At 37.1% G+C, this 12,974-nt stretch overlaps 2 protein-coding genes across 2 annotated transcripts in view; one reads left to right on the top strand and one right to left on the bottom strand.

Annotated features, from left to right (window-relative positions):
• Set8 (SET domain containing 8) overlaps positions 1–7,595 on the bottom strand; it is a 41,560-nt gene extending 33,965 nt beyond the window's left edge. The window contains exon 1 of the mRNA XM_083140256.1: positions 7,243–7,595. Within this exon, the coding sequence (XP_082996382.1) occupies positions 7,243–7,252 (10 nt within the window). The 5' untranslated portion in view covers positions 7,253–7,595. The remainder of the gene's footprint in view (positions 1–7,242) is intronic.
• Positions 7,596–7,716: 121 nt separating this feature from the next.
• Positions 7,717–12,974, top strand: part of sno (Protein strawberry notch) — a 97,712-nt gene continuing 92,454 nt past the window's right edge. Inside the window, exons 1-2 of the mRNA XM_083140255.1 lie at positions 7,717–7,796; positions 10,321–10,417. Of these exons, the coding sequence (XP_082996381.1) occupies positions 7,776–7,796; positions 10,321–10,417 (118 nt within the window). The 5' untranslated portion in view covers positions 7,717–7,775. The remainder of the gene's footprint in view (positions 7,797–10,320; positions 10,418–12,974) is intronic.

The following is a 12,974-nucleotide window of genomic DNA, read 5'->3' as shown; positions in this document are numbered from 1 at the left end:
GTTGAGAGAGGATTGATTGATTGATTTGATTTATTTTACTTTGCTTTTCTGCAACTTTTTGCTAATCGCGAAGATGAGGATGGGTGATGATATGATAAAATTGATGAAGGGACACTTACAAACACCTATACCTGGGCCGGGATTCAAACCCGAGAACCCTGGCATCGTAGCGCGCTGTGCAATACAGCCCTTATGTTCGATAATTGTGCAATAGTGTGTGTTCCGTGAGTGTTATTAAATAATGTCGTGCCGGACACCATGGTGCATTGGTTATCATATCGCGCTACAACGCCAGGGGTCCCGGGTTCGAGTCCCGGCCTGGACATGGATGTTTATGAATGTCCATTCATCAGTTTAATTATATCACTCATTCCCATCTTCGCAATTAGCCAAAAGTGACAGAAAAGCAAAGTAAAACAAATCAAATCAAATTAATATGCGTACCAAACCTAGTACCAATAGTACAGGCACCAAGGGTAAAATATTACGTTCACAAGACAGACATTTTAGTTTTAAAGTGTATTCTTACTTCACGGAATTGACGTCGGAAGAAATGCGTGCTGAATCAATGTTTTCTCATAGTCGAGAACTTACGGCTAAAGCGTGTGGTGTATGTGTGGATACTGTGTTGCGTATTATAAAAGAGGGTAAAGTATCTACCACAGAAATAGGTGAACCATTATTCAAATCGCCTGGGAAACTAGCCAGAAAACAGAAACGAGAGCGATGATGATGACCATGCAGTTCCTCTATAATAAATACCTTCAAACTTCTTTCAGGTACCAGTTTCTCTTATATAGTACCCTCCCTAAATCCTGTACCCCCAAAAATAATTTGGCAGGTGCAAGGTGCTCCTGTCAAAATAACCGTTTCTAATAGCTCAACACAAAAGTATTAAATTGTTTACAAACATTATCTTCCTTTGCAATATAATTCAAACCACTGTAAACGTATCATTGTGGTACTAGTTCGCTTCATTGTGCTCTTGGAAATATTTTTAAGGAGATGAAAATTCTTTAAAATGAATGTGAAACTATGGATTAGGATAAAATTTGGTTTCAGGAAATCACGTTGCACGCTAACTCCACGTTCGTGTAGGGGATGGGGGTACGCATTTGTAAAGAGGTAGTAGATTATATATATATAATATAATTATTGATCAGATATAAATCTGTTTCAGAAGATTATAGGATGACCTTCCTTTCTTTTGATTTCTCAAATAGAGTTTTCCTAAACTAAATACTTCCAAAAGTTCAACTCGGCCCGATACCAGTCTTTGAGATCCTGTTTGTTAGATTGCAACACTTCAGCACCAGGCTGCACATGGCAAATCCCGCCTTCTTCTTGATAAAAGTTGTAAGCCGTGTGAATGTTGCCTTACAAATTTCTGACCACAAATGAGCAGAGCCTACCAGCGCATACCGTATCTGGATGGAGAAGAGCAAGGAATATAGGGAGAAGAGTGGGCCAAAACCCAGTTTGTAAACCTACGGCCAGAGGCTTACAGCAGCGTTGCAAACCTCATGTTTAGAAAAAGTGTTATTCATGGACGTCCGCAGTATTTCTTTCCACCAGGGAGGATTAAGCAAATTATTTTTCCAGGGGTTGGGGTAAACTAGTTATATTTCAAAATATACTAATTCAATTTGAAGTTAACATTTTTCTGCAACGCCCTTACAATAATTAACAATTTGATGTGAATGAAATTATATGTGTGAAAATGGTTGACATTCATTTTTCAGGAAGTGTCTCCTTGCCTTGCCCCTTCTGAACATCCATGGTGACGTTTAAACTCCAAAATTATGCTACATACTACTAAATTGTTCAGGGATCTTCATATTATTAATATTAATTTATATATAAAAAAAAATATAAATTTGAATGGTTCAAGCAACGGCATGGGTTCGACGTTATACACATGAAAAGTTTGAGAAAATGCAACCACAACGAAAAGTGGCCCTCTTGTTTTATTTATATCTCAAACTTACAAATGACTTCTCAAACTTGTGCGAGATTTAGCACTATTATGCTGTGGTTAACTTCACCGAATACATGCCAGCGAGAGACAGGTTCTGCAAGAGGAGGGGCTCCAGCGTTGTCGAGTATGAAAGGTTGACTGCAAAGGAAATTTGAGCCGGTGGTGCATGAAGGTTTTTTTTTCTTCCAGGAACAGGGAATTCTGAAGCAAAAATCTTGGAATTCTGAAGCAAAAATCTAACAGGAAGGGGAAAAAGGAGAAACCTGAAAATGAGCGGGATACGGGAAAACTAGATACACATTGATGTGCTAAATTCCTGTTTCCCGCTTGCAGGAGAGCATAAACATCAGAAATATTAAGATCTCTGTTTTCCGTTTATGTATGAACTCGGCTGGTAAAAACTGAGATAAAAAGTGGAAAAAAAGAGTTACTGAAAGCTGAAGATTGAAATTTTACAAATCTCATGTCAAATATTATTAATCACATAGTCCGTGATTCAAACACTCTTCGAACAACGTACGAAAAGCCTGTTTATCATCTTTTAGGTGCTAGATTTGCTTTTACACTAACTTAAGAAAGCACTTACATGTCCTTTGATGGAAATTTCTGGATATGTACCTACAATTAGCGAGCATTTCTTTCATATTGTATTTTTTTTTTTACTAAATATAGGGAATTTTAAGGCAAGAGAGGGAATTTATTTATATCAGAAAGGGATATTCCCTTCACAGTCCGAAAGATCACTGCTTTAAGCAATGACCGAATTTTGGATCTGGTTTCTTTTTGTTTCCCCCTTCTTGTTGTGTGTCTGTTCAAGTCTCGAGGTATTGCTTTTGCAAATTCCACCTATTGAAAAACGGACTGTCGTCCCTGTGCTGTGGGGTGATAGTGAAGTGCAGTATGGAATAAAATGAATGTGATTGTGCGGGGGGGGGGGGGGGGTGTGGAGAACTTGTTGAAGACGCTGTTGTCCAGCAAGGATTTTGCTGCCAAGAAGAAACTTGTGGATGTAGGTAGGCACACCCCTTCCTTCTCCAGCAGGCATAGTAACCGAAACGAAAAATAAAGTGTGCCGATTTTGTGATTCATGGTACGAAGCTGATACTTAGTTATGCGGTTGTAAAAAATATTCAGCACTTTTCTGTTTTCTTCTTTTTTCGTTTCTTTATTATTATTATTCATTTTACCTAACTTTGTGTATTTTTTACTGTTATGTTACTCATTGTTATAGGAATAAGACTGGCTTAATTATCAGTTGAAATGTAGGAGATACACAGCTAGCAAAGGAAACACCAATCCCAGGGATTTATCCAAATTTTTTAATTTGTCAAAAAATTTCAGGGAAATATTCTGAAAAAATGTGTGGACAAATCACTAACCACGTCAGCCCAAAAATAAGCACAATGAGAAATAACCTTCATCATGATAGGTTTACACTGTTGGAAAGGTTACGCTCCGCCACTGGCTTTGCTTAATACTGAAGGACACTGTGTCACTTTCATGTGTGATTAAGTCTGAAAGCTCCTTCAGTGACACACATCGTGTCGCCTTGGTCTTGTTTCTGAATGTGTGGTGAATGCTTGTTTATAGACTGAAGGGCCGGCCAGCCCCATGTCGCTTGTCAAATGTTACACCTCCACTGTAATGTTTTGCTTCAGTCTGAATGTTCTCTATACTTAACAAGATTGTTAGTTACTTCATCAGAGATTAATATTTAATTTAGCCTGAAATTACAGAAAACAAATTGCAAGTACTGTCGGAAAAAATTCTGCTGTTTCGGTAGAAGGTTCCTTTCATAATCATGAATGGGCCTCTGGAGTGTCATAAAGTAATGCTGTTGCCCTGTAATAAGAAATGGGTGTAAGGTTCAACCCTCAGTGGAGGCAGAATGCTTCACATTTCATTTCAAACTGTAGGTCCAGTCCAGATTTCTTAAATGGATTTTTTATTTGATAGCAAGTCTATACATAATTGAACTATGATTATACTATAGTTGATATATTAATTAAGGGTGCATATTAACTCTCATATAAACTTTAAAGATCAGATATATATTTATGAGTCAAATTGTTGGGATCAAGACATTGACTTGGAAGAAATAAATTCACTGGCCTGTGGTCTCACAAAGGTTGAGAACCACTGCAACAAACAGCCAAAATACATCACTAGATGCTCCGTGAACATTTCACCGTACTGCTACTTGTGCGTAGGCAACCCCACTCTGACAATTCTATCTCTGTTGCAAGCACAGAATACTAGGGCATGCTCCTGACCCAACATCAACAATTATGAATTTATCACTAAATTGAACAAGAACATTCCTGGGATTGTTAGTAATTCCTACTCTGTTTAGATTAATACAATCAGGAGCCTCTACTGCGCATGCTCAACTTCATCAGTGTTGCCAACCCCGCAAATTATCGGTTCTTTCTTTTGACATGCGCCTCGTATTAATTATTAAGTATGCATGCTTATAATTGGACATTTTTTAAAATCTAATTTTGATATAGAATGGACAATAATCAATATTATTGTAAGTTAAATTTTAAAATCAAACTATAAGAAAATTAAATAAGTCAGGTGAATAGAAAACACGTTCTGTAGGTTCGATTCTTCTCCGGATGCTTTGTCAAGAGTACTGTTGTGCTTATATTTGATCAATTTGGTTGCAAATTTTTCAAAATCAAAGCAATGCACTGGAGGTAAAGCAAGTTTAAAGTATCACAATTTTTAAATAATTTCTCTGATCAGTTAAGGTTAGATTCATAGCACTGAATCCATTTTCACATTGAGCTGTAGCTATGGATACAATTCCAATTGGAGACACAAGGTCTTTGAGTGAGGTGGCAATGCATTTTGGATTTTCTTCCATTACCATTTATTCTCTTCTTCGTGATTAGCCCAAGTTTGCATTAAATATAAGTAAAATAATTGAATGAATTATGCTTTTGGAGCGTCGTAAAATATTTTCAAACTTGGACCTCTCTCGAACCGAATGGGTACCATCATGACTCAGTTTTTAAAATGATGCAACAAAACACTACAGCTCTAAACAAGTGCTCTTTACTTACTCCACACAAACACATCAGGTGAAGCCATACTGAGGGAATTTCAAACATCACATATGTGGACTTAGTTTTAGAACGAATACAAGTGACATATATGAGCTACACACTCAACTACGTGCATTTCTATCAATCAGTGTAGCTTTGCGAGCTGAGCTCGTCATATGACGCGAATGGGTTAAAGGAATATGGTCCAACAGGGCACACACAGCTTTTAGTTTTCGATAGAATAAGTACTTGTCAAACATGTTCTAGAAACAAGTCTGAGAAAATAACAAATACATGTCACTTAAAAGAGAGATGGTAATGGTACACATCGCCATAAATTGCTTGACAATATTTTTATTTATACTTATCTGTACTAAACTAACTGACATAAATTGGAATTACTGTCCGGTACACCTTTGTTTGTTGTCTCATAATAATTGCCCTATATTCAAACTGTGACATTGGTGTATACAGAAAAAGAACATGGAACAAGGGAATGAATCATACAACTTTACTACTCAAGGATCAGTACAAATTATGCTTTCCATCTGCCTCTTCGTCTGTCACTTCTGTACTACCATTTTGGCATACCAGACTATAATTATGGGACAGAGGGAGTAATACAGTTTACATATCCAGTGACAAGTATGATATAATTAATAATACAGTTTACATATCCAGTGAGCAACAGTTTGGGATGGTTCAAGGCAGAGGGTGGGGAAATTTTCCCCATCTCCCTTCAAATCACACTATTACAAACTTCTGATTTTGCATTCCATAATATTACAAATTAACCAAGAACGAGGTCTAAAGCTTTGCATGTTTCGAAATTGTTATCCGTTTTTCTCAAAATAACCATATATTCTAAAACATGAAATTAAAGTTACTTTAAGTAAGTCAAATATTTTACTGAATTTAATTATTTCAATTAAAAACAAAATTAGAATTTTCCACCCTCCCCCACCAAATGAAAAACATTCCTATGCCACTGACTGTTAGGAAGATATTTTGTACTGCTAACTGCAGTCACTTACCAGCGTATAAAGCAATACAAATTGAATGTTACGATACATTACTAGCAGGAAAAAATTGTATTTCATTTTTAAACACAACCTGAAAAAAAAACAGTGTTGCCCAAGTTTTTTTTGGTTTTATCTGAAAAAAGGATAAACCCTGGTAAAATGCCAACCCTGTTCTCCACACTGGTGTACAGTGGCATCCATGAGTATTACCGTGCAAATTGTCCATGATTATTTTGATTAACTTTTCTCTTACATTGTATGTTTTTAATCTATGGATTTTTATGCATGCTGGTGCAGAAGTTGGCAACAGCTTGTTTTGAGTTTTCTTTTAATTCTTGAAGTTCTTATTGGGTCAAATAAAGTGCATGAACATGGTGGTGGATAATTTGAACGGTAAAACTCATGGATCACACTGTACTGAAATAACTAAATATGAGAATATAAATTTGTTTATTACCATTTTGCAGATGAATGGCACAGGCATTTTTCTTTTACAAATGCAGCCTCCTACCATTCTGAAATTCAGGGCGAAAGTTATGTTGCAGTTCTTGTAGACTGCCTGTACAATTGACTCCATAAAATGACTATCATGCACATTAGAAGTATGCTCCTACGGCAATATTTATGTACAGTTAGGAAGAAAATAAAATACAACAAAAATAAAAATTAAATAACATGTGCAAATAGACATTTCATAACACTCACGATCTTAAAAATAGAACCGAATTTGTGCATTGCATTATTGGCAAAAAATACATGTTAATGTTGAGACTAGTAAATGTGTAGACTAGTACTAGGAAGTGTAGAGTATGCATTATTGCTGACTGTAAAATTCGTAGCAGAAGTATAAAATTTATCTGCACTTCGAGTTATGGAATATCGAATTCTTCATAAGCTTTCGATCAAAACTGGCTGAAATAAACTACTTTGAAGTGAAAAAGATAAGAATAACATGCTACTTCAAAAGACCGCGAAAATTATGTCTAACAACTGCGAGAGTTTAGTACTAAATACCTGCATTATTATACCGGCATAATTAACGTGCATATTCTTCCATTAGGTACCTACAGATTTGTTTGCAAACCCTGCCATTAACCTTGGAACGTTATAAAATTGTACATGTATATACATTAAAAAAATCATGGAGATTTGTATGTACATTGCATGAAGTAGAATGAATCATACTCACCTCTAACCATATTTCTAACTTTGAAACAATAATGTTTCACTCAGCTTAATTATTCACGTCCGTTTGGATGGAGTATCATGAATGGTTCGTTAACAGAAACCTGTCACTCACGAGATCTTCAGCTTCCTCTCACTAACCACCACCGAATTTGCCTTTGTAAAAAAGTCGGGAGGAACGTTACATGTAACGTTATGATGACAAACTGATGTTACTGCAAAGAAATATTAATAGTAATGCTGTTAGAATATAATACAAGCATTAGCACACAAAAATATACGTCAACAAAAAATCTGTATCATTCTTCGCAAAGTGTAAAACAGAGACGAAGCACTATTCCGCAACTTTAAATGCGGATGTAAACTCGCCTCTAATTTCCATGAGTAGGAGAACGCATTGTGTTTGCAAACATTGCCTGGCCAGTGATCCGCACACTCGTAATTGGTTGGTTAGCGGCAAATATTATGGGATAGAACCCAAGATGGCGGGAGGAAAAAGTCAAGACAAGAGAGCGTGAATTGTCAGGAAATTTAACAATGTCGCGCCCACGAAGAGCTGTAAGTTAGAATTGTCCTATTACTGTAATATCCTAAACTATACCCGTAGTCCATCTTTAGCATGAATATTTTGTCCTGTATAGCGTACTAACATTATATGAACGTGAACTGAGAAGCCTGTTCATTTTTTCTTGGTTCTAGGGCAGACTAGGGAAATTGTCTACAGTATGCAATTTTCACAGATTAAAATGGCATTTTGTTAAAGAAACTGAAAAGACTTGCTTTTAGTTATATTCCAGAGCTGAAGGATGTTTATAAAATTGATTTTGTAATAATGTGTCATGCCTGTGTTGTATATTTAAAAAAAAAAGTACCCCTTTTTTTTTGAGTGAAGTACAGTGGAATCTTGCGAGTTTCTCTGTGTAATATCCGTCTTTTGCAAACTTCTGTATGGTGGTTAATTATTGTTTTACTTAAAAATATTTTAGAATCATCGGTATTGTCTCTACCACAGTACAAATTAATATAAAAGCAGCCGAAATGTGACGATTAGCTGATGTTCGTCTTACCATTCTTTTTGTTTACAAAACGATCTGTCTCACGTTGTGGATTTAAAATAATATATTACATGCAGAATTTTGAATGTAGATGGTATTTGGGGAAAAAAAATTCTATTTTACACTACTTTGTGATACAAAGCTTTTTTCCTTTAATGTTTATGCAGTGACACGCACCTGTGAAGATGCATTTCTCAACCAGTTAAGAACTCTACGGTAAAACATACTGGTGAATGACACAAGTAGATGGTTTACATGGTCCACTTTGCATTATATATTGAAATTTAACTTTCTGTAACAATAATAGGGAACGACTTGAGATGTCCGGACCCCTCTCCGATTTTCTTCATATTTGACATCCTCACTAATTGAGGCCTCTTAATCACGAATCTGAAGTTAAAATTTGTCGGAAACGTCTAGAAATTGCGAAAATAAGGCGTTAGTTTTCAGAATTGAAACTATATTTTCGCGAATTTTTTGTTTCACAACCAAATATATATATATATTCCTGATACTACCACGACACCAAATTTTAACTATGTTTGCCTAACCTAACCTTGTGCCAATGGGTTGTGGGGCTAGCGTCAATGGTTCGCAATTATTTCCAATTTCTAGATCCTGATACCACGACACCAAATTTTAACTATGTTTGCCTAAGCTAACCACGTGCCAATGGTTTGCAATTTCTAGACGTGACCGACAAATTTTTAACTTCAGATTCGTGATTAGGAGGCCTCACTTAGTGAGTATGTCAAATATAAAGAAAATCAGAGAGGGGTCCGGTCATCTCAAGTCATGCCAATAATAGTTTTGATTCCAATGTATAAACTTTAACATACTGACTATTTTCACCAGATGGTAAGTTAACTTTTGAGCTAATTCCACCGGGTGAATGTAGTCACGGCCAAAATTTAATGTGCATGAAAGCTTTCAGTGTTTATCTCTTAGTTGTGAAATTGCATGTTCTTTCTCTTGTCAAAATGATCTTTGTACACACCACTCTAGCCCGTCTAGTTCACTGCACTGAAGCATCTAGTAGGTTACACGGTGCAACACCAAGCCATCTAGTTTGTTGATTTGAAGTCAAGTAGTGTGTTTGGTGTTTGCACTACGTTCTGGATCTCTGTATGTGTGGTCTATGGTCACGTGGTGACTGCTAACTAATCAAATAAACGTTTGGTAACAGTTCTGTATATCGGAGACACATTAAAATCTGATATTTTGTGTTTCGCATACTTCATACTTACCAATTGTGTATTGCGAACATAGTTCAAGTTGTCATTATGCTTTTTACATGAAAACAAACACAATTTTTCACATAGAGAGTAATTTTTGTTATTCCTTTTTTTGTTTTTGTAACACACAATATGGCGGGCAAAACTTGACTACTGTAGTGTTTCCAACTTTCTTCATCGAAAAATACTTACTATCGTGTTTGTCACGTGTGCAAATTGTACATTATGCACGGGTAGCTGACGGATAGCCCCACGAACCATTTCCAAAAGGGATTGGAAACACTGACAGGGTGTTACGTCATCAAACATACGCAGCATCCGGTTAGCAAATGAATGCAATGGCAATTGTGCGCCGGTGAGATATTTCAAATACATGATTTCCTGGTCAAAAAGATTCCACGATGAACGAAAATACCTCGACGAACGTTGGAAACCTTAGAGAAACTCATTTCTGTAAGTAATTTCTTCTGTAAAAATGAAGAAATGTGACTCCGATATACAGAACTGTTATCAAACGTTTGCAGCAGCAGACAGGCATTTGTTGAATCTTCTGAACTTGAACACCACTTTCTGTGTATTTGGTTGCACCACCCTCACACTCGAATACACCTTCACTACACTGAGTGTCAAAAAGTGCAGTGTACTAGATGGGGCTTCTGACTCCTACTTTAAGGAAGTCTTGTTTGACAAGTCATCATTGAAACAACTGGAAAATGCACATAGGGTATTAAATAGAAGACACTTTCCATGTAGTTGCCTGGTGGTAATATGTGAATTTTTGTTACTTTTTAGGCTGCTGCTAGGAAGGTAAACTATTCAGAAGTTAAAGATGTAAGCTCTGACAGTGACTTTGATGATGATGAAGATCCTGATAAGATAGAAGTTCCAGGTTTGTCTTTATTTTTCCTTCATTTTTCAAAGGTATTGAAATTGTCTCATACATGTTTAAACTTTACATTTAAGGTAGTGCAATAGAGAGAATTATGTTCAAACATGCAAACTTTTAACTTCATGCGATTAATTTTTCCTTGTTCTAGGTACTATTAGCCCTATTATTTCTGTAACGTCTAATGACTAATTTCAGTATATTTTCGTTCATGTTTCATTTGCTAAACTCAGAAATGATGTTTGAATTAGGGATTTCTCAGGTGAACTCGCGTTCACCCCCAACTCTAGGAGGGGTAGGCCAGTGATATTTAATGCAACATAACTTAAAATTTTTGGGAACAGCAAAACATTGTCTTGGAAACTAATTTCACTCTCACCGTAAAGTTTCAATTTCCATATGTACCCATTTTTTTCCTCTGTAATTAGGACTAATAAGCCGGTGTGTTGCAGTATGGGAGATGATATGTAGACAAAATAATATACAGGGTGGCTCAATAAGTCACTTAACACCCTCAGTACAAGGCCATTGCGGCATGGAATGTGAAAATGGCGGTAACCAATCATTGCCTGGCCAAGGGGGAACCACATTGACGCCACCCACACGGTCGGCGGCCATCTTGATGTCCGCCATCTTGAATTCAACTTCAGAATTTTAAATGGGAAGAGGGTCGTGCGACATATCAAAATGGGCTAGAATTTCACGAGAAATGCAATGGTGAAGGTTTTTTCGACGTATCTTTAACCAGTAAAAAGTTATGACTGAATTCTAGTACCAATTTGCTCCTTTTCGAGGTGTTAGAAAAATGCCTTAAAATTTGTTTAGCGCTTCGGTAATGCATCGAGATCAAAGTGACGTCTAGGGAGAGACGTTCGCATGCCATTGCACATTATTTTAATCGGATACATCCATGAAGAGCTGTGGATTATGAATGGTTGTTGCGAACAATTTACAGTGTGACGCTTCCATTGAATTAAAAGTCCTTCACAGTGACAAGGCTAATGTTTATGTTCAGAAGGAAGTTCATAAACAGAATATGTGACCCTTGCCATCTGATAACTAACTTTGGACAAAAACTGGTTCATAACGTTCCCATAAGTGTTCTCGTGTTCTTCCCTATTGAAAAAAACTGTAAAAAGTACCTTCTTCCATAAGCAAGGATGAAAAAAACTGTTTATTTAACAAATCCAAGTACCCCTAAGCGTTTAAGGTTCCGTTGATGGAAAATTGACTAACCAATCGTGTTCCACACAGCACGCCACACCATTAACTTACCAACACTAACCATTCAGCTTTGATCTGTCGAAAATGGGTTATCAGATAAAAAGCATCGAATATTCTGTTTATAAACTTCCTTCTGAACATAAACATTAGCCTTGTCACTGTGAAGGACTTTTAATTCAATGAAAGCGTCACACTGTAAATTGTTCGCGACAACCATTCATAATGCGCAGCTCTTCATGGATGTATCCGATTAAAATCGTGTGCAATGGCATGCGAACTTCTCTCCCTAGACGTCACTTTGATCTCGATGCATTACCGATGCGCTAAACAAATTTTAAGGCATTTTTCTAACACCTCGAAAAGGAGCTAATTGGTACAAGAATTCAGTCATAACTTTTTACTGGTAAAAGATACGTAGAAAAAAACCTTCACCATTGCATTTCTCGTGAAATTCTAGCCCAGTTTGATATATCACACGACCTCCTTCCCATTTAAAATTCTAAAGTTGAATTCAAGATGGCGGACATCAAGATGGCCGCCGACCGTGTGGGTGGCGTCAGTGTGGTTCCCCCTTGGCCTGATAACGATTGGTCATCACCATTTCCATGTTTCGCGCTGCAGTGGCCTTGTACTGAGGGTGTTAAGTGACTTATTGAGCCACCCTGTATATATTAGCAGATATGTACCTGATCGGTTGCAATCACTGAGCAGACGAAATTCGAACCGCAGATCGCCTACTAGGCTGTCGGTAGCGGTGATTGAACACTTAAACTCAAGAGCGAGTCGAGGTGGACTTGAAGACGGTTGCAGTATTCGTGGAATCACCAATCGATCTGACACCAGTGTTGCAGACCGTACTAATTTTACCCTACATTTATCGTGATTCATTGCTAATCGAGCTGCACAGCAACGAGAATGGCTGAATCGAGGTCTCCTGTTGAGTGTGCAGTTTTGCCCGAATGTTATTATAGGCAGCATGCAAGAGGAAAAGCTCTCCAAAGTCAACAGTTTGTTTTAAGTGTATATTCATCCTTAAGGCAACAATATCTGGATAAGACAGGACGTGAGGTGATGAGCATGACGTTGGTGTTGACAGGTGTCAGTGAACGTTCCATTTACGTGGCGAAGAGTGTTTTTTTGAAAATGGGTAATATGGAAACACCAGGCAAGAAGAGGCCCCTTGCTAAAGGAAATCGTTTAAGAATCGTGTTGGATGATTTCTCCAAGCGACTTATTCGCCAGAAAGTACACGAGTTTTACCTTCGCAATGAACTTCCAACCTCAAAAAAACTGGCGCAGGCAATAAGAAGTGAAAGTGATAATATTGTAGAGGCAC

This window comes from Lepisma saccharinum, chromosome 18, assembly GCF_977018435.1.
Source record: "Lepisma saccharinum chromosome 18, izLepSacc3.1, whole genome shotgun sequence".
Taxonomy (NCBI): domain Eukaryota; kingdom Metazoa; phylum Arthropoda; class Insecta; order Zygentoma; family Lepismatidae; genus Lepisma; species Lepisma saccharinum.
This window is presented reverse-complemented; position numbering and strand designations above follow the sequence as displayed.